This window comes from Nuphar pumila, chromosome 2 (genome assembly GCF_984573655.1).
Source record: "Nuphar pumila chromosome 2, dmNupPumi1.hap1.1, whole genome shotgun sequence".
Classification (NCBI taxonomy): Eukaryota; Viridiplantae; Streptophyta; class Magnoliopsida; order Nymphaeales; family Nymphaeaceae; genus Nuphar; species Nuphar pumila.
This window is the reverse complement of record NC_143250.1, coordinates 102,426,831-102,449,436: the sequence shown is the minus strand read 5'-3', so window position 1 is coordinate 102,449,436 and position 22,606 is coordinate 102,426,831. Positions and strand designations below refer to the sequence as shown.

Sequence of the window (22,606 nt, the reverse complement as noted above, 5' to 3'; positions counted from 1 at the left end):
ATTAACAGAACTTGGCCAAAATATAGCATCAGAAAACCTGGATTAGATAAATCAAGTTCAAGTACCTTGTGTAGCTGTTGAACAACCTCCTGCTGATCGTTTTCACCAGATATTTGAAACCATTCATCAAAGGTCTCAGCAGAGCTGAATATCTCTGGCAGAAGAAAATTGAGAAGCGACCATAGCTCATGGAGGTTGTTCTGCACTCAAACAAAGCAGTATTCAAAATTCACAAAATAACAGTAGTAAACATTTACACCAAGAACACAAAGCTTAACATACAGCACAACTAGGTCAAATATCCATCAGAAACAGTTTTCCAACCAAGGGATCTAAAGGAAAGCTAGAGACCGATGTGCACGGTAACAGTTTTCTAATCAATGGATGTGGAGAAATTGCTATGAACACATGCATGAACGCAGGCGTGCACATGCACATACACGCACACACACACAATGTTAATGATATGTATGTGTGTATAAATGACACCAGATAAGAACCATATTGAAAAGAATGGCTGTACCTGAAGAGGTGTTCCAGTGATTAAGAGGCGATAGTTGGTTTTATAGAGTCTCATTGTTTTTGACAATAGAGAATTCTCATTTTTAATGCGATGGGCCTCATCAATTATAACATAACGCCAGCTAAAATGGCAAAGCCAAGATTTCTCTTTAATAGCCATTTCAAAACTAGTCACACATATATCAAATTTTCCAGCCACCAATAGGTTCTCACGGATATGCTTCTGCAAGAACAAAAGGAAAGCCATTCCAAGATCATCATTAGCATAAAACCAGGCCTTGTGCTATCTACACAAGGTTTACTGTCATACAAAGGATTATCAAATAGAACACAGCACTAAAAAGAATCTGTGCTAATAGCACCCTGTCCTTTACCCTTTCTTCTGGATTTCCGAGAAACTTGATAGGCCGCAAAACTGGGCAAAAACGCCAAATCTCCTTCATCCAATTACCAAGAGTTGATTTTGGTGCAACTACCAAATGAGGCCCTGTAATTCCTCTGAACTCATGCAAGTAACCAAGAAGAGAAATAGTCTGCAAAGTCTTACCCAGCCCCTGGATGAAAACAATAAAAGGACACCAATTTAGACAAGCATAACAATTTGCAGTGGAAAAATACAAATTGGAAAGGTATTTTCATACAGAACATTATGCATAACAATAAACATACAATATTCATCCAATGGGTCAATGACCCACATAAATAATGAAGAAATACAGACTTATGATAAGCAAGTAGGGACAAAGAAAGACACTCAATGTGGTTAAGGAAAGCTGATAAGTTTGGACCACACATGTCAAATAAATAATATAGAAGGACAAACCAACAAGGTTTAACAATCATCCCCATTGGCAGAAGGGACAAGTACTTTGTTGTAAAAGCATAAGTGGTATTTACTCGCTCGTTTTGATGAGAAACTTACATCAAATTGGGTAATAAAAGTAGTGAAGAAAAATAGCATTGTTGGGATAACCAACACGTGAATGATTCCAAGTGGGGATCCACAAAAGCATGTTTCCAGCTTGAGAGAATTCAAGGCGCACAAAGTTGTTTTTCATGTTCAATGAACATGGGACAACAAACTGATGCAAAAACTGAAACAGTAAATGATACAAGAAAAACAAAAGAGCGCAATGAGAATAAAAATACAAAGAATTCATAGTCCATCTACAAGCAGACAATTCAGGTCATCCGAAGTTTCAAACTAGATTTGTTCAAGCAGACATAAAACCTTAAGAGATGATATACTCGGATTTTCACCAGACTCCTGTCACTTTGAACAGTGATTGTGTGGTCGAAAATTGAAAGGCACGGGATGAAAGAACAGACAATTAGTTGGAAACAGTAGAGAACATGGTAGAAGGTGATAGGCACCCAAAAGGAATTTTGAATAGAATGTTTCCAAAAAACTAACGGTGGGACTGATGCTAGACAAATGAATCAGGTCAGGGATATGAGAAAAGGAATGCAAGTTAGATAACATTTTCTTTCAAAAAGCAAGTAAACAAACCAAACAAGGTGTTTGGCCAGTTCAAGCTCGCTGCTCGGCCTAGTAAGACTAAAACAGACAGTGAGCTCAAGCAAGTGATGAGCCGAGCTGAGCCCAAGTTTTTAGTGAACCAGGAAAGGTGAGTTGAGCTCAAGCTGGCCCTTTAAAAAAATATACAACAACAACAACTACGCCTTCATACCAAAACAATTGGGGTCGGCAATATGAACCAAAAAAGAAAATCATTCTGGGTCTTCCACATGAATCCTTCTCCTCCAATCATTTCTATCCAATGCCATGTCCTCGGTGACGTTCAAAGCATTCATATCCTTTCCTATCATCTCCATCCAAGTCTTCCTAGGCCTACCCCGACCTCTTTTAACTAATATATTTTCCCATTTCTCCATCCTTCTAACCGGAGCATCATTAGGCCTTCTTACGTATGTCCAAACCACCTTAAACGATTCTCTCTCATCTTATTTTCAATGGGTGCAATGCCTACCTTCTTACGTATCTCCTCGTTCCGAATCTTATCTTTTATTGTATTTCCACACATCCATCTAAGCATACGCATCTCAGCTACACTCATTTTTTTAATATGATGTCTCTTGGCAGCCCAACATTCCGTACCATATAAGTAAGGTGGGCCTAATAGTCGTCCTATAAAACTTTCCCTTCAACCGCAATGGCATTCTACGATCGCACAACACTCCAATTGCACTTTTCCATTTCATCCACCCAACCTTTATCCTATGATTTACATCTCCATCAATTTCTCCATACTTTTGAATGATAGATCCCAAATATTTGAAACAATCATCCACCGGTATTTCTTGTTCACCAAGCTTCACTATACTCTCATCACTACTTCGTTGCTTACTAAATCGACATTCTGTCTTACTCTTACTTAACTTAAAACCTCTTGCTTCCAATGTTTGTCTCCATAATTCTAACTTAGCATTAACCCCAGCTCTAGACTCATCAATCAAAACAATATCATCAGCAAACAACATACACCATGGCAAATTTTCTTGAATTGATCTCGTATGCTTATCCATCACTATTAGCAAAAATATATATTTTTGAAAAATCATAAAAATAGGATTTGAGCAACATATGATATTTATTTACTTATTTAGGAGAAATATTGGCTACGCTCATGGGTTCCACGAAAACTTCCTTTTTTTTTAGATCTGACCCTCTAGATGTAATCTACATGTTTGACTACGTACCAATTTTTGACCCCTTAAAAATTGTATATCTACATCGGAAAAATATGAACCAAGGGTTGATTCCTACTATTTTGACCATGTTAAACACATTCATGGGGTCAGATTTGATCAAAACAGCAAGCCCCTATGATCCAAGGGATAGAATTATATAAAGGACATTATGCAACGGCACAGTGATTTAAAAAAATGAAAAAATAGAGGATTATATAACAACACTGAGCAGCACATTATGCAAGAGCACCTTTTGTAGTGTAAGCAATAAAAGGACCACGTAAAAGGAGGCCAATTTCATAAAAGAGGCATGCATGTCATAATCCAGGAATTTCATTTGAAATGCAAGCCATTAAGAATTTTAATGCTTTTCAGGAACAGAAGGAAATGTTTTTGGACAAACATATAGGAAAAAAGAGAATAATAGACAACCAAAAAATATATCAACCCAAAAAATAAAACTCAAACTCAAAATACAAGAAATAGAGAATGGATTAACAGAAGAAACAGGTGACTGAAAATTATATCAAGAAGTATAACATGAAATATGCAAGAAAAGATAGGTAAATCACCATTTCATCAGCAAGAATCCCATTAATGCCATTTTCATATAAACGTATTAGCCAATTTAACCCAGCGAGCTGGTAATCCCTCATTTTTCCTTTTATACCTGAAAATAAAGATAGACAAGCCTGATTAAAAGGCATGACATTAAATATTCAAAATTCAGATTTAATGTGTGCACTTTGGCATAACTTTGGCATAAGATGTATAATGTTCATTAATATCATTAACATTGCCAGACAGAGTATCAAGTATGTCATTCATCTATCAAGAAATTGAATAAATGCAACTAAAAGACAATGACAAAACCATTACGTACAATCACATACCACAATAGAGTATGTCAAAGAAAAAGAGCATACCATGCTACACCATGAAGTGCATTCTCAAGGAAGGATCACTGTGTCAAGGTAAAACAGGAAGGGTACTCCACTATTTATATCTAAGGTATCTTCTGGAACATATGGAAGAATGTTGGTTGCCTAGGAGACTAGGAATGCTTTTGACCTTAAGATTCCTTACTTTGTATGTCTATGCCCAACACAGCACATGCACACTGACCCAAACCTAGGTCTGCTTTTCTCTACCTGCAACCTATATAAAATGGGTACTTCTAGAAAGGCGGTGTACCCATGTAGACCCATTCTGGTAATGTTAGTTCATTGGTGCAAGTCAGATCAGTCTCTGAACTGACTCAATCCAAACCCAACTCATACCTGTTATGTGGAATCATCTTCATCAACTTTAAAGTGCATAAAGGGTTGTTCTCATTCATCATCGTACGGTGTTTTGCACACACACACACGCGCACGTGCGCGCGAATGCACACACAGGTGTTTATGGGTCAGGTAGAACCCAAACCAAACCATATTGGATCCAGTAGGGTCAAGATTTGGTAACAAAAAGAAGGGATGTCAATGGGTTGGGTAATATGTCACATGCAATTTTGGCTGTCCCGTGAACGAACATGCTGACTCATACACCGACACATATGGCATTATTTTAATATTTTTTTAATAATATTTTATTACATTTTAATTTTATTTCAATAATATCCATTTTTAAATGTTATAATATTCAAAATAGTCTTTATTGATTAACAATCAAGAATTCTCATGTCCATGTGTCCCATTTTTTTGAAAAAAGTTCCAAACTTTCGAGTTGAATGTAAATCTTGTGTCTTCGAGCCCCCAAATCATTGTAACATATTTAAGATTTAATAACAAAAGAAGGGATCAGTGAGGCCTGATTAGCATATATGGCTTATGTGATTTTATACCAAACTCAGGCCTAACTCAATCTCTGACGACCTATTCTACATGCTCTGATCTTTCAAACCAAATCGAACATCTTACCTGCGAAGGCGATGATCACTATTTATGTGATTTTAATTTCATCATTGCGCATTTGCACGTTACGAGGTTACCATAAACCTCTCATCCAATCATCATAATACTAATAGTTCATGCATGTTTGATAGTACTGTTACGATGAAAGGGGTATCAGTTTCTCAAAAAGAAACCCCAACCTTAATTTAGAATCTCAAAGTTTCGATTATCATTATTTATGTGATTTCCTTTTTATCATTTTGTATTTGTACGCTACGAAGTTACCATAAACCTTTCATCAATCATCGTAGTAACAATATGCTGTGCATGTTTGATAGTACCACTACGATGAACGGGGTATCGATTCCTCGAAAAGAAACTTCACCCTTAATTAGAAATATCAAAGTCCCATACTCTAGGCCGGGGATATCCGAGTTATTTTTTAATATCAAAACAAAAGACCACATATCTCTTAAGGCTACGCAGGGTTGGAAAAAAAAAGACCTGATTGTGAATAAGCAACCACCATATATTTGTTTTCGCTTTTCGAAACAACAAATACTTCAAACATTGGAATCTCGCACAAAATTCTCTTTTCTTTAAAGACTTGGCGAACATACGCAAATCTGCGTTTTTAAAAGCAAGCATAATACAAGAGTACGCAAAAATGTGTACCTTACAATGTCATATATATGTATATATAATACATATATATCAAAACATAAGGTCGTGCACATTACAGCACGGCAGCAATATAAACAACATAAAGCAAGACTCAATGTGTGAAACCACACATTGAGCTAAATAAACTACGTAAGCGGTATACAATGTACGCACCCATACATCAGCTAAATAAATTGCGTAAGTAGTGCACAATGTATGAAACTGTACATCGGGCAAATAAATTGCTTAAGCAGTAGCCTGTGCACATAACAACGCGGCAGTAAGTAAATAACATAAAGCAAGACTCGATGTGTGAAACAACACATCGAGCTAAATAAACTGTGTAAGTGATACACGATGTACAAAACCGTACATCAGCTAAATAAATTGCGCAAGTAATGCATGATGTACGAAACTGTACGTCAGCTAAGTAAATTGCATAAACAGTAGCATGTGCACGTAACAGAGCAACGACAAAGTAAATGACATAAATTTTAAATGGACAAGAATACGCAAACCTCGTCCTTGAGTTTAAAAGCATATATAAATATATATATATATATATGCTATATGTGTAAGTTAGAAGCATTCTGTCATTTGTTCTCGTAAGCAACTTTTCCCTACCTCGGAGATTGTCGGACTCATGGACGATTCAGAGCGTAGGCTTTCAAGGGCATGTGTCTTGGTGCGTGTGTCGCATCCATTACGCCGATGGAGTGCGCTAAAAGGTATTTTATCGTTCTGCGAAAGAAACGATGAAACCTTTTTAAATTATTGAAATAAGTGATGCTTGCGCCGCAAGGGTCGAACCCGAACCTAATTCAAGCCAACCAAGCTGAGCCAGGCTCATGTCGAGAGTGAATCGAGTTGGGCTCGGTGCTAGTCGGACAAAGCTTGGTTGTGTCTGACCAACAGAAGGCGGGGACCAAGCTGGGCTGGGTAATGAGCTCAACTCGATCGAGCCCGACTAAATTCCTGGCAAAAGGGAAGACAAAATAAGAGGGGGTGGACTCGGCAATCAAGTTGAGTCTGACCTGGCCCTTAACTTGGACAAGACCAAGCCTAGGCTCAATCCTCTAGTACAGAGAATCGGGTTGGGCTCGAACCGAGCCCAGCTCAGTATCCTACCTCAGTTGCAGCATGATGTTGCAGCTGAAGGGACCCGGGGAAAAGAGAGGGGGTAGGAGGGTCGCCCCTCCTGTCTGCGTAAACAGAGAGAGAGAGGGGGGCAAGAGGGTCGCCCCTCCTGCCTGCGTAAACCAAGAGGGAGGGTAGTGAAAAGACGTGTTTGGATCACGGGTCAATGTCCAGACCCGTGAACATGCATCCTTTCATTAATGGAACATATATAATTATTCTTTGTTGTAAAAGGGTATTTTAGTACCCTAGATTTGTATTAGTAACAGCATATAATGACAAGATTAGTAGCAGACGATTCTTGTATTGGGAATCAGGGTTTCTCTGCAGCTCCTTCTCTCTCTCTTTGTTCCTCATCCTTCACGCATGGTAAAAGTCTAGATTTATAAAATCTAACATGGTATTAAAGCCACGCTAGAGCTGGATTCGGGATTGCTTCCAAAAGGTATGTCTAGAAAGATTGTTCAGTCTCCCAAGTCAGAAAATTGATTTCCAATATTTTTTTATGCTTCTCAATCTTGATAAGACCTGATCAAAATCAGATCTGATCACGTTTTTCATTAACCAATTCTGTCTTGCCTCTTAATTCCCAAAAAAAATCGGTATCACCTTGATCAGATCTGATCAGAAGCTGATCACATTTCTCTTATTATTAATAGATCCTACGTCAACTTTGTCTCGCCTCTTAATTCCTAAAAAAAAAATTGCCTCATCTTCTTGATCGGATTAAATCAAAATCAGATCTAATCATGTTTCTCTGTTATTAATAGATTTTGTGTTGCCTTCTTAATTCTCAACCTGGTTCTAAATCATCTTGTTGATCAAAATTAGATCTGATCACGTAATCGGTTGCCTATCAGCCACGTTAATCCTTTCTTTATCAAATTCAGATCTAGCTCCATTTGCCTTCTGACATTTTCATTCAAATCTTCACATAGCCTGATATAGTCTATTCTGCAAAAGGAAAAAAAAGGAATAGCAAGTTTCCAGTTTTCTTTAGTCATCTGCGTGACTATTCTGTCAGCAAAAAAAAGTAAAAGGTTGCAAGAGTTTCTTTGAAGTTGAAAGTTGTCTTTCGATATATTGATTCTTTTAGCTATTATCGGGTTGTGTTGGACATATTATTCTTATTGTAAAACATGGATTCATTTCCTTCTCCTTCTGGTCTTTCATCAAGCTTTCTTAGTCAACTCATGTCTAAAAAATTAAACAATTTCAATTTCCTGACTTGGAAGAGGAAGATCATTCCTTTTATTAGGAGTCAGGATCTATATGGACATCTGGATGGATCTGTTCTCATCCCTCCAGAGTTTATATCACGAGAAGAAAAGGACAGTAAAGGAGCATCTACCACAGTATATGTTAGAAATTCAGAATTCGTAACTTGGATGAAAAGAAACCGAGCACTAGTTGCTTATATTACCTCTATGTTGTCACAAGAGGTGCTTGTGGCAATTCCAGGTGACTGTAAAGCCATGCAACTTTGGGACAGACTAGTTCAGACATATTCACAAGTTTCTCAGACCAAGAATGTATTTCTTAAAAGAGAATTTCATATGTTAAGAAAGGAATCCATGACTATCATGGAGTACTTGAACAAAATAAATATCATCACAGATCAACTAGTAGTTGTTGGGTGTGCAGTGAGTAATAAAGATATGGTCCAACAAACTCTGAGTGGATTGGGGCCTCAATATCATATAATTGTTACTTTCTTATCGTGTTTACCTCATCTGCTCAGAATTGAAGACCTGCGTGCAAAACTACTTCAATATGAGATGAACTTAAAAGGGTTCTCTGAAGAATCATATATGCATACAGCCACACAAGATGTTCTTGCCACAGGGGTAGCATATGAACGAGGACGAGGAAGTTATGATGTTAAGGGAAAAGTGGACAAGAAGGTCGTGGAATATTACCTACACCCAACATACCTCCTAACTCACAGCCTCCTAACTCACAGCGACAGAGGCCAATTCCTACTTGGTTTTTGTGTAATAAAAAGGGGCACATCAAAGCAGCCTTAGCAAGATTAAATCTGAAACAGAATGAGAAGGGTAGTATGTGGACTCTGATGCAGCGACTCATGTTACTGGTGATGTTGGTAAGCTTTTAAACTGTGTTCCTTACATTGGTAGAAATAGTATAGTCACTGGGGATGGATCCCACCATTCTATCTCTCATATTGGAAATTTCGTTATACCTATGTCAAAGTCCTCTCTCAGTCTTTCAAAGGTTCTTTATGCTCCTAACATCAAGAAAAACATTGTCTCTGTTTCTAAGCTTGTTGATGATATCAATGCTTAAGTTGAATTTACTCCCTCTTCTGCTCTTGTCAAGGATCTCTGCACGAGGAAGACGTTCGCTAAAGGAAAACAACAAGGCAATATGTATATTTTCCAAGAAGATCCTTCTACTCGTGTTCGCCTTGTTGATCCCAACTTGAAGCTCTCCTCATTGTTCTGATGTTTGGAGGGCAGTCTCAGTTGCTTTTGTATCTGGAACTAGATATTACCTTATATTTGTTGACAATTATTTTCGTTATACTTGGATTTTCTTTATGAAACACAAGTCTGAGACCTTCAAGTTCCAAAATTTCACTCTTGTCAAGAATCAATTTTCTGAAAATATTCTTTGCTTCCAATGTGACGGAGGAGGTGAATTCTCTTCAAGAGACTTTTTTAATTTTGTTCAAAGTAATGGAATAAGAAGAAGGGTGTCTTGCCCTCATACACCTCAGCAGAATGGACTTGCTGAAAGAAAGCATCGCAGTATTGTTGAGAGTGCAATGAGTATGATACATGCTAGTAATCTTCTGATTACTCTATGGATAGAAGCCTTTCATTCAGCAGTTTATGTGATAAATTGATTGCCCATGACTGTTTTGGAGAACAAGTCTCCTTATTTTCTCATATTTGAAGTTCATCCCAACTATCATGATTTGCGCGTGCTTGGTTGTGTATGTTATGTGCATATTGTCAGTTCAATGAGACATAAGTTTCAGGAAAAGGCTTTGAAGTACAGGTTTGTGGGTCATATAGATAACTACAAAGGATACAGGTGCTATGATCCCATGAGCAAGCGCATCAAAATATCAAGAAATGTTATCTTCGACGAATTGAATTTTGATCATCGTCGAAGCAATTCTTCTGAATCAAATTCCAAAGTTGAGGTCTAACATCCTTGGTTGAATTCTGAACTTTTCTCCAGTACTAACGATATTTGTTCTTCAGATTGTGATCAGAAGGATAAATAAACTATGCTGGTTGATAGGTTGATTGCACAGGAGAGCACAGAAAAGTATAAAGGTTTTGTTTATACTCGACGAGGAAGAGAGGCGCCCACTATTTTTAATCAGGAAATGGATACACCCTCTACATCTACTTCTACTTTTGATGTTAGAAGATCCACCCGCTCTTGTCATCTGATCGAAAGATGGGTCAGCTATAAAAAAAATTCAATGGACTTTTAACTTTTTCTAACGGCTTTGGGCAAGGAAGATGAGCCCACAACATTTTCTCAAGCAGCAAATTCTAAAAGATGGATTGAAGCAATGAATGAAGAAATGAAGGCACTACATGAATGTGGTACCTGGGATGTTGTTCTCAAACCACCTGACAGAAATGTAGTTGGGTCGAAATGGGTGTACAAAATAAAGTACAAACCGGATGGCACTATAGAACGATACAAGGCGAGACTTAGTCGCCAAATAATTTACATAGGAACAATGACAGGATTATGACGAGACCTTTAGTCCAGTTGTGAAAATGGAAACAATCAGAGTCATACTATCTTTAGCTATTGAACATCAGTGAGCTTGATGTCAAAAATGCTTTTTATATGAAAATTTGGAGGAAGTATGCATGTAACAACCCACTGGATATGCAGAAGGCAATCCTACAAAATACGTTTGCAAATTAAAAAGAGCGATATATGGGTTGAAGCAGGCATCATGTTCTTGGTTTGATAGTTTCTCTCTGGAAATACAAAAATATGGTTTTAGGCGATCTGTCCTTGACAATTCCTTGTTTATATTCAAGAACCAAGACACAGTTATTCTCTTATTGATATACATAGATGATATTATCATCACAGGTAACTTCAAAGTTCATATTAAGGAGGTTAGGATCGTGAGAAACTGTGATGGAGTTGAAGTTGACAGTACTTCTGAAGGAATGACTCACCCAACATAAATACACTATTGATGTCCTCAACAAGGCAGGTAAGAAGGATTGCAAACCCTTGGGAACTCCTAGGGTCCTTCATCAGAAACTCAGTTCTCAAGATGGAGATTTATATGAGGATCATACAAAATATTGTAGCATAATCAGCATGTTGCAATATCTCACTTTCACTCGACCTGATATCGTTTACTCAGTAAATCAAGTATCTCAGTTTATGCATGGGCCGCATGAAGGGCATATGAAAGCGGTTAAGTGGATACTTCGGTACTTGAAAGGAACTATTGAGGATGGTCTTTTGTATAGAAAAAGGACAAATGGGCAAAATGCACATGAAATTATTGTATATACTGATGCAGACTCAGGAGATCCAGATGAATGCAGATCCGTATCAGGCCATTGTGTGTTTGTTGGGATTAATTTGGTATCCTGAAGCAGTAAGAAACAAAAGGTTGTTGCTAGATCAAGTACAGAAGTCGAATATAGGTCAATGGCAGTTGTTATGCTGAAGCTACATGGATTAGGCACTTAATGACAGAAGTGAGAGAATCAATCTCTCGATCCCTCCTTCAATCCCATTTATCACAGTCGTGTCAAACACATCGAAATAGATCAACATTTTGTTAGACAAAAGGTAGAATAGAAGGAAATTGAGCCCGAATTTGTACGAACTACTAATCAAGTGGTTGATATATTCACAAAAGGATTGACTAAAAACAGGTTTTGGATGTTAAAAGGCAAGTTGTTTATGGTTCAAAACCATACACAACTTAAGGGAGGGTGAAAAGACGTGTTTGGATCACGGGTCAGGGTTTAAACACGAGATCATGGGTCCTTTCATTAATGGCACATATGAAATTATTCTTTGTTATAAAAGGGTATTTTAGTACCCTAAATTTGTATTAATAACAGCATATAATGACAACATTAGTAGCAGCTGATTCTTGTATTGGGAATCAGGGTTTCTCTACAGTTCCTCTCTCTTTCTTTGTTCCTAATCCTTCACGCAAAGAGAGAGAGAGAGAGAGAGGGCAGGAGGGCAACCCTCCTGCCTGCGCAAACAGAGAGAGAGAGAGAGGGAGGGGGGGCAAGAGGGTCGCCCTTCCAACCTGCATAAATAGAGAGGGGGCAGGGTCGCCCCTTTTGTTTGCGTAAACAAAAAGGGGGCAAGAGGGTTGGCGCCCTCTTGCCGACGTCAACCTGAGAGAAGGGTAGAGGGTGAGGGCAAGAGGGCCGCCCCTCATGCCTGCGTAAACCAAGAGGGAGAGCAGGAGGGTCGCCCCTCCTGCCTACATAAACAGAGAGGAGGCAAGAGGGTTGCCCCTCCTGTCAGCGTCAACCAGAGAGAAGGGAAGAGGGCAAGGGCATGAGCGCAGCGCTCCTGCCTAAAATCAATAGGGAGACCAGAGGGAGGACAAGAGCATCGGCGCTCCTGCCTGAGATCCACAGAGAGAAGAGAAGGGGGAGAACATGAGACGGGGGAGAGAAGCAGGGAGGCAGGAGGCTCGGGTAACAATAGGGGGGGAGGGGTGGCGACTCCAGCCACCCCACCAAGTTGGCACCCAAGGAAAACCATTACCTTAAAACCGAAGATATTTTTTTATGCCACGTACTTCGAGCTTCGACTTGAGAATATCAACATATCTTAATTGGATTCAAATGATCTAAAATCTTAGAGTTAAGATTAGGGTCCTATAAGCTCTTTCAAAAATTTGCATAACAGAGTCAGCCTTTTAGGGAGTGTTGTTTGTGCATCCTTGTTTATACAGTTTTATGATTCTGTAATTTTTTATATTTTCTTGTAATTTCAGAATATTTTTTTCTCAAAACCCTAGATAGCCTTTCCAAAATTTTCCTTTATTTTTGAAAATCCAGGTGTATATTTTCTTCATTTCTTATTTTATATATCTGCATATCTTCTCTTTCTTTAGAACAATTTTCAAAACCCTAGAAATCTTTTTTCTAAATTCTCCTTTGTTTTTCAAAAACTCCAAGTGTATACCTTTTCTCCCTTTCTGGATCTCGATTCCCTCAGATTTCTTCAAAATCTACCAACTATTTTTCTTCAATAAAGTCCTGCATTTTTATCATCATTATGATCCTTTCTATTGTTCTCCTCCAATCTAAATCAATGGCGCTCAGTTCACTTGATACCATCTTTCCTTAAGGTCATATCTCACATGAGATAAAGCAAGGGTTTCCAGATCGTCGAGTCATTCATACAGGTCCATTCTTTCCGCATTGGTACTATTCTTGGTTCACCAACTTCTCACGTATGTTTCTGAACTACCTGGATGGTTGCGGGTTGGAGCTGACATCGGCAATAGGCAAGCAGATCATCAATGAAAATCTTATTCAAGCTTTGGCAGAATGATTGAACCCTCGTACCTGCACATTTTGGTTTCCATTGGGAGAGAAGACCCTACTTATGGATGAATTTAATAATATTATGAGATTATGAGAACCTGTTGGTCAGCCTGATGATCCCGTTGAGCAACAATTTATGATCAATTTCAAAGGATTGGATGTTCGAGATGCCTTAGCCAGAATGACATGACGTAAATCTTGGCCAATTGTCGAGGCACATGATAGCAAGGTCGTTAACTTGTTCAAGCTTTATCGTCAGTATGGAGCATACGAGGAGGTTGACACCCTATTGAGAGCAGACAAAGAAAAGATTCAACAAGCCATGGTCCTATGCACAATAGGATTAGTTTTCTTCCAAGATGGCCAAAATTTTGTCGATATTCGAGTTGTCCAACTTCTGCGAAGGTGGGGAGGTTGACAGCCAACGGTTGATGTTGTCCTCTGAGAAAATAGAGGAAGAAGAAGAAACAGGAGGAGAGGCGTGTACCCGAGGGTTCAGGTGTCGCCGACATCGAGCAGGGCCTTCGGCAAAGGGGGCTCCATCGAGAAGGTCAGTGCCGGAGGTTGCGCAGAGAGAGAGAGAGGGGGGCTTCGGTGTTGCGTTAAAAAGACCCCCCCCCCCACTTAGGGGTTTAAATAGAAATACAAGGGGGGATGGAACCTGGATACGGTCAGGTCCAACCGAGATCCAAAACAATTTTTTTTAAATGATCTTTAAATAGTCAGTCTTCTGTTCACATGAGAGCAGTTTTGCGTATTATTAGATACATCAAGTCTTCACTTTCACACGGCCTCTTCTTGTCTGCTTCATTATATTTAATGGCTTATATTGACACTGACTGGAGAGGTAATCCCAATAACAAGCACTCAACCAAAGGTTTTTGTATTTTCTTAGGTGAATCCTTGATTTTGTGGCTGTGCAAAAAGCAACAGGTTTTTTTTTTGTCCACCGAAGCTAGATATTGAGCCATGGCCACCACAACAATGAAGGTAGGGGTGGCAATTTCTGACACGACCTGCCAACCCGACCCGCCAACCCGCCTCTTAGGCGGGTTCGGGTTGGGCTTAAGCCAACCCGTTTAATAAACGGGTCGACCCGTGTAACCTGTTTATTAAACGGGTCGGGTTCGGGTTGGGGGTATGCCAACCCGGCTGACCCGTTTAATAAATGGGTTAGGCGGGTGGGTCAACCCGCCAACCTGACCCGCGAACCTGAAAACTCGTTTACCCAACCCAACCCATTTATTAAATGGGTTGGCGGGTCGTGTCGGGTTACCCGTTTATTAAACGGGTCGGGTTCGTGTTTGCCACAGCTGACCCGTTTAATAAATGGATCGGGTTCGGGTTGAGGTATGCTGACACGCCAACCCGCCAACCCGACCCGCCAACCCGATTGCCACCCCTAAATGAAGGTAGTTTGGCGCAAAAGACTATTGGTTGACATGAGAGTTGAAATGACACAAGTTTCACGCATTTGCTGTGACAACAAGAGTGTGATCTATATTGCCAGCAACTAAACATTTCATGAATGCACCAACATATTGAAATGGATTGTCACTATGCCAAAGGAGTATCTACACAGAACCATTGATTTGTCATATGTCACATCAGAATACCAATTAGCATATTTTTTTACCAAACCTCTCGTTGCTCCTAAATATTATTTCCTCTTAAACAAACTTTCACTCATTGTACCATAAGTTTGAGGGGGAGTGTTAAAAAGTGTAACTATATAATATATAATATTCTATATTTATTATTATATTTTTATTTTCTTTATTTTTTTTCTTTTCGTTTTCCTTTTTCCTTTATTGTATTTTTATTTTTTGTCTAATTCAAATTGAACTAGACCTTAAACTAGTCAAGATCCAACTAAAGTTTTTGGACTATCTCCAACGACTCTATGGAGCTCTTTAGAGCACCTCTTTCTCATCTCATTTTGTGTATAAATAAGGGGCGATCCCCGTCTCCATGATAAGAATGCTTTTATACATTTCATATGAATGAAATAAGGTTTATTATTTTTATCTTTTATGTTTTTTCATTTATTCCCTTTTGTGGGTTATGATTGTAGTGTCTTCAATAGACACCTATTACAAGCATTTGTGCTTTCGTGGAAGATCCTCGTTTCATTACATATATGCATGTAGGTGTGTATGTATCATAGTCACCGATATTGCTAACATATTGAAAATATTGTGATATTATCGGCATTTTAAGCTAGATTGATAATATTGACAAAATATCATGATATTTTTGCAATATTTTTAAAAAATATTATTTTATATATTTTAAGTGCATTTGTTTTTTGTTTCTTTTGCATTTTAAAGACTTTAAAAACTTGTTTCTTTATATTTTTTGCTAGAAAAAAAAATAGAAACCCTATTATTTTCCTATCTTTTTTATATTATTTATATTTTTTCAATTTCTAAATCTTTCAAGATTTTCTCGAGAAAAAACAATTTTTGAATGGTGTCTTATATACAATATGTGTATTACATTTTGTATGCAACCTCCTCTATGTATTTATGTGTACATTACATTATTTACAAGGGTATTTTTGTATTTCTGATAGGAGGGAAGTCCTCTATATATGGTTGTTTTCTTTCTTTTCTCAATGAAGTTTCTCTTCTATCTTCTTTGTTGTCTTTTTCATGGTTGAAACTCTATTCTTTGATATAGTATCAAAGCTATATCCAACTCTAGAGAGAGGTATTTGGTGATCATCTGGAAGAAAAAAAAGAAAAAACTTCATTTAGGTGAGTTGGATGTGTGCCTCATTTCGAGTGCCCCAAGAACGATGCTTGTACATTTATTGTAGTTTGGTTCGATTGAGTTAGGGTTTTGCTAGATCTTGATTTTATATGATTTCTAAGTCAAGAATCATTTCAATTGAAGGTATACTTGATTTTATACATTTTTCTGCTTTTTGGAATAGTGACATGAATAGTATTCAGATTTGAGAAATCAGCTGGTATAGATCTCATCAGGGGTTTTCAATGCCCTAGATTTGCATTATTTGGGTTGATTTTGTGTTGGAAGGCTGTTGATAACATTCTTGGTGAGAGTTTGGATTTTTTGATTGGGTTTTAAGGAATCATTTGAAGTATATCAAGAGGCAGTAACTGAGATTTGATATCAGAATCAAGTTTGGGTTGTGAAAATACTTTGATGATGTTGTACTTTGTAGTTTAAGGCATGTTCCTTATTAATCGACATCTATTGACTGCTATGTCACGGGGGGTATAGGTGCAGGTGGGGGCACGGGTACGAAGGGTACGACAGCGATTCCAAAAAATGTCGGTATAGGGACACGACTATATATATATATATATATATATATATATATATATATATATATATATATATATATATATATATATATATATATATATAATAAATTCAAAATAAACTGAATAGAATCTAAATATATATGCTATATCTAAAATATATATTATATACTGAAAATATGAAGTTATAAACTGAAAATACAATTATAAATTATGAATTGAATACAAACTTGTATGTGCAGAGGGTAAAATGGCACGTTCGGGTGTCGATGCGTGTTGACACCAGGATACACGTGTTGACATGGCACGGAGGGAAAAAATGGAGTGTTCGGGGCATAGTGTGTGGTGTTTTTTAGTTTCATTGTGATCAGTAGCATAGTGTGTGTGCTGTCTTTTGGTTTCATTTCAGAGAGCATCTTGAAGTTGGTGATATCTTGCTAATTTTGGGACTATATACTGTGCATTTGGTTTGGTTGTACTGTGTTTTCTGTTGTGTGCAGGCCTTTTGGGGGTTGTAGTTGCGATGGAGAAGGGGGAATTAATTCAACTTGACCCATTAAAGTTGGATGTCATAAGCATCCAGAGGTGACATGAGTGATATGAGATGTCACTATTGCAAAGAAATGTGACATATGAAGCAATCCTGCCCTGCATTGAAAAAGAAGAGTGGAGGTTCTGCAACTCAATCCATTAGAGAGTCCTAAGGACAAGAATGGGCAAATGGATAATAGTAGAAAGATTCAGTCTGTCAACTTGCTTGTGAGAAGTTTTGTTGGGCATCTTGGTGGAAGTCAGCTACGGATTTTGGAGTTGATGCAACAGATTCTCCAACTGTAGCTCTCAACTCGGTTATTCACTGCTACTCCCCTCTTCTGACCTTTCTTATGTTCCGAAATCCTCTTCTGATTTTGCTTGTGCAGTTATTTCTGGTAGCCCTCTTGGGTGGCTGATAGATTTAGGAGCATCATACCACATGACTGCTCATGAGTCCATTTTAGCCAATTGTCAGCCTTACAATGGTATTTTTCACACTGCAAATTGCTTCTCCACTGCTGTATCTAAAGTTGGGTCCATTATTCCCAATTATTGTCCTGAAAGTAAATTGAATATTTCACAAGTTTATCATGTCCCTTTTCTTACAGTGAATATTGTTTTTGTTGGCCAAATTACCAAGTTTAACTGTAATGTTATCTTCTCTCCTATTGATTGTGTTGTGAATGATCAACTGTCAAGAAAAAGGATTGGAATGAGCAATAGGAGGGGAGATTTGTATTATTTGGATTGGCTGGATATGAGCTCACAAAGAAGTCTGAACTTAGTCAAGGAGCTACCGTTTGTTAAAATGTACTGTGTATATGACATATGTATTGTATATATAGATACTCAATATATATATCTTTTACTGTGTATGTAAATTGAAATACATACACTAGGAGTATTTTAGTCATTTTGGCTAGTAATAGGTGTCAGTCCACTAGGGACTGACAACTTTCGTTCTTTAGTTTCTTTTTATTCTTATTTTCCTATTTGTTTTTTGTTGACTGTTGTAAAAGGCTGGCCCAACAACTAGTTGGGCAAGCCCCTTAAGCATGGTGTGAAGATGTCCTTTGGAGATTGTGCCCTGCACAGGAAACAGACAAGGGGTAGAAGAAGAAGAGAGAAAGCTTAAAACAAAAAACTCGACCCACACTCTGGGGTGACGTCTCTTTGTGTGTGTGTGTGTGTGTGTGTGTATATATATATATATATATTGATTAAGTAAACTGCAGTGTAAAATGCCTCGGACCATAAACCAGCCTTGAGATTGGCATCATACATCATGGTTAGGGTTGTTTCCACAATATGGTGATGTTTGTGTTTTGTAACTCCATTTTGTTGAGAAGTCCTGGGACAACTCAACTCACTCTGAATCCCATTATTATATAAAATTTGTGTGAATTTGCTTAATATATATTCACCACTACCATCACTCCATAAAGCAAGGGTTTTTCGAGAAAATTGAGTTCTAACATAAGATTTGAATCTAGGAAAAATGGGAAGGACCTAGCCTTTGGATTTTAGAAAATATATCCAAGTGAAAAGAGTAAAGTCATCCATAAAAATCACATAATATCTAGATTTAGACAAAGACATAACAGGGAAAGTGCTAGAATTAGTATTCTTTTATTCATTTGTATATTAAAGGACATTTTTGTCTCATCTGTACGTTGTGTTCATTATTACATGAGAGGGCATTAATATAATTTGTTGCGGTCTAATATAAAAGAGAGAGGGATGTCCCACATAGGGTTACGACCTCCTATTCTATCTTTAATTTTTTCTTTTTCTTTTGTGTTCTTTGTGAAACAGGTGACGTTGACAAGGGAGTGGCTGCAACTTCACATAGTATCATCTTCCTATGAATGTATAGAGACATTGGTGCTTCAAAAAGAGTTGAAAATCTGCTCAATTTCTCACTTTTTCTTCTCTCTTGCTTTGTGTTATTTGGCTCTATAGCTGAAAAAGAATTGGGAACGGTAGTTCCAAAAAAATTTGATGGAAAGAACTACAATTTATGGGCTACCACCATCAAAAGAATCCTTATCGGTAAAGGATTGTGGGAGTATGTTGATGGTTCCGCAATAGAACCACAACTCACTATGTCCCTGCTTAGGCAGAAAAACAAGGTTCTACAGCCTAGACCCAAAAGCCTAGGTGGTGGACCTGAGCCTAGCTTACCTAGGGGCCGCTTTTGACAACTAAGTTCATAATTAGCAATTTGACCCACTAAAAAACAATGTTTTTCCATTTCAATAGAGGGATTTGGTAGTCTAGGCTTTGCTTAATGACTTCTCAGCATTCAACAGGCCCAATTTGGATAGAGCCTGCACTTAGACACACAGACCTAGGCAACAATGACAGACTGCAACCTGAGTTGACTCATAGACTAACTCCTAGCCTTTAACTGTAGCAAGGAGTACCTTGGATAGACATGCATATAGTTGTCTTAAGTGCACAGCCAACATATTGTTATGACAAGTTAAAAACTAACTGCAATAAAAAAACAGTAGTTGTCCAACTGAATAAAGATGCAAGATATGAATCCATGCTGAAACAATAAAACTCACATGAAGGCTGTGCAACAAGTCGTGTGCTCCCAGCACCAGCAATAGCATCCTCTTCCTCTTTAAGACATTCTTCATCTTCCTCCTCTTCAGTTACTTTTGAAGCATGCCGACCCCTTCAAGTATCATATCATGTATCATAATGCAGGCTTTAAATGTGCAAACTAAGACAAAGTGGGCTAAACAATAGCCATGTATACATATATCATCTCTTTGCAACAAATGTATGTAATACTATGAATAAATCACAATATAATAAAAAAATAATTAAGGGAAAACTAACCAATATTTTGATATATATACCTTTCTACCTTTTGGGTGCATGTTTACCAACTAAAAATATTGATATAACCTATCTTCTTTTCTTTTTCTCTTTTTCAGCAATGAGATTTTCTTGAGTTTTTTAAGAACCTAACATGCGAATATTTTTCCATGCCAAGATAAATATAAGACTGACAAACATGACGATATGTCATACAGAAGTTAGCAGCAGTTCAATGGCTCCAAGCCTTTTTTTATGTCCTATGTGTGATCTGTTTCTCTCATTTATCTTCTCAATTTTGGAAACTTTTCTACGTTTTCTGATACATTCCTGCCAACAAAATATTAGTATATTAACATAACAAAATCTTCATTTTCTTATTGTTTACTTTTCAAAACTGAAATTTTGTTGAGATTTATTAAGAAACCCACAATATCCTGATACTTTGACATCCTGAGATATAGCCAAGACTGGCATGCATGACTGTGTCATACAGAAGTTAACATCAATACCACAGCTCACTGCAGACAACAAAGTTCCTCATTGACTCAAAAAAACAAACAGACCATTTGCTTTGTCAATGCCTAGTTTGTGATATATGAAGTACATTACCTGCCCCTTGGTTTCTTCTCAGATGCAGCTTGTGCGCCTTTAGCAAAATGTGCAAATATTTCTGTTTGCTGTAAAAGATACTTCAAACGACCTTTCCCTTTGTTGTTCTACAGACAAGGCAAACATAGTACATGACTTGTTTTCTGTGATATGAAAATGACTACAAGAAAAATTAATAACAGGAATGCATGGAATCATGCAAATTGGTGCAAAGAACTTGTAGTAGCTTCAGAAACACTATTACTGAAGTTAGATTTTATGTTCTTTTTTTAATGGAACAAGTGCAGGGATTTTTTTTCTAATTGAAGCAGTGTTTATATAATCAATGAATAAATCAAGATTGGGATGTTTGAGAATCCAAGACAATGGCAAGATAACTAGATAACATGCACAAGTACATCAATGGAATAACCATTACCTGAAAAGGCTCAAGGACAAGCATTTCTATGGATATTTTGTGGTTGCCTAGGTAATCAGAGCAATGTAACCACGTTGTTAAGACGGTGAGGTTAACATAGTTTGAACCAAAGGCATAGGCTACAATTTTTTTCCTTTTTCTGGTTCCAGAAATTTTTTGTGATGAACTGTGTGCCTTTCTATTGATGCTACATGTATTGATCGCGCTTTAGAAAACCCCATAAAGTACACATGTTACTGAAGAGGAAAATGAAAAGAGAATGCATAAAAGAGAAGAGACGGATACAATCAGAATACCATATCAGCGTCAATAGCTGCATTCTGCTCATCCAACATCTCCTGGATTTTCTGCTTCTTCAACCGTTGTAATTCCCTCAGCCTAGCCTTTTCACGTTTACCAACAGCATCTGCCGATCGTTTCCCACCCTGCATGAACATCAGGTGTTAATTTTCTGTTGTTTTTTTGCACTGCCTTCATGAGAAACTTGTCAAGAACACTATACTGCAAAGAACATATAATGTCATTTCCCAATATTTGAATGCACGCAGCACGAACTTCATCCTACTCACAAATGGCTTCTGATTGCTAATCATGCAGAGAGATACAATGCAATAGCATCTGAACGTAATTTTTTTAAAGGCGCAGAAATCACTACCTTGTGTTGATAGTTGGATTATTTTACTGTTGTTGCGAAAGAAATACATATAGAATTCATTGAGTGCTATGTCGATTTAGGCCGAAAGACCACGAAACATAAAACTATTGAATGAAAATTTGTCAAAGAATTACAAAATCAACGATTTCTCTCATCAAAGAGTTCTAAAAACAATCATAGAGCGAAAATCTCAGGGAGAACGAGAAGCCTGCGGATCTGCAGGTAATGCGCTGTCAAAAGGCGTACCCTGTGAAGAAGGGGGAAAAGAATCATAGCCGCCATAGGAAAAACATGAAAAAAAGCAGGAATCATAAATCAAATGAAATAATAATAACGAATTCACGATCAAAACCCTAGAAATCGACTCGCTCACCTCTTCTTCTTCCTCTCCCTCCACTTCCGTCTCGCTGTTCGTACGGTCTCCATCCTCGTTATCAGTCACGGGCGAATCGGCTGCTGCATCCTCGCCTTCGTCGTCGTCAGGATCCGCAGTTCTCCCCACCGCCTCGAGCTCCTCTTCATCGTCGTCCTCTTCCTCCTCCTCCTCCTCGTTCTTCCGTTCCGATTCCTCTCCTTCAGACGATCCGTAAGCGGATCCACCGTTCGAAGACGTTTCTTCGTCTTCATCTTCGTCTTCAAGCAACGGCCGGGGTTTCTTCGGATTCGCCATGACGGAAACCCTAACGCCTCGCAGTGGGAACCCTCGATCTCACGCAAATAGAGGGGAAAATGAAACAAGACTTGAGATGAGTCGGTGAATTCCTCGCATACTAGCGCAAGCGCTCTTCTCC

General features: G+C 38.0%; 1 protein-coding gene across 2 annotated transcripts in view; it reads right to left on the bottom strand.

The window, feature by feature from the left end:
• Positions 1-22,606, bottom strand: part of LOC149846449 (ISWI chromatin-remodeling complex ATPase CHR11-like) — a 28,962-nt gene extending 6,356 nt beyond the window's left edge. For both annotated transcript variants that reach the window (XM_089996359.1, XM_089996360.1), the window contains exons 1-8: positions 22,189-22,606; positions 21,457-21,585; positions 20,743-20,849; positions 19,872-19,984; positions 3,807-3,904; positions 897-1,076; positions 524-745; positions 66-200 (exon numbers count right to left, since the gene is read on the bottom strand). In XM_089996359.1, the coding sequence (XP_089852485.1) occupies positions 66-200; positions 524-745; positions 897-1,076; positions 3,807-3,904; positions 19,872-19,984; positions 20,743-20,849; positions 21,457-21,585; positions 22,189-22,485 (1,281 nt within the window). In that variant the 5' untranslated portion in view covers positions 22,486-22,606. The remainder of the gene's footprint in view (positions 1-65; positions 201-523; positions 746-896; positions 1,077-3,806; positions 3,905-19,871; positions 19,985-20,742; positions 20,850-21,456; positions 21,586-22,188) is intronic.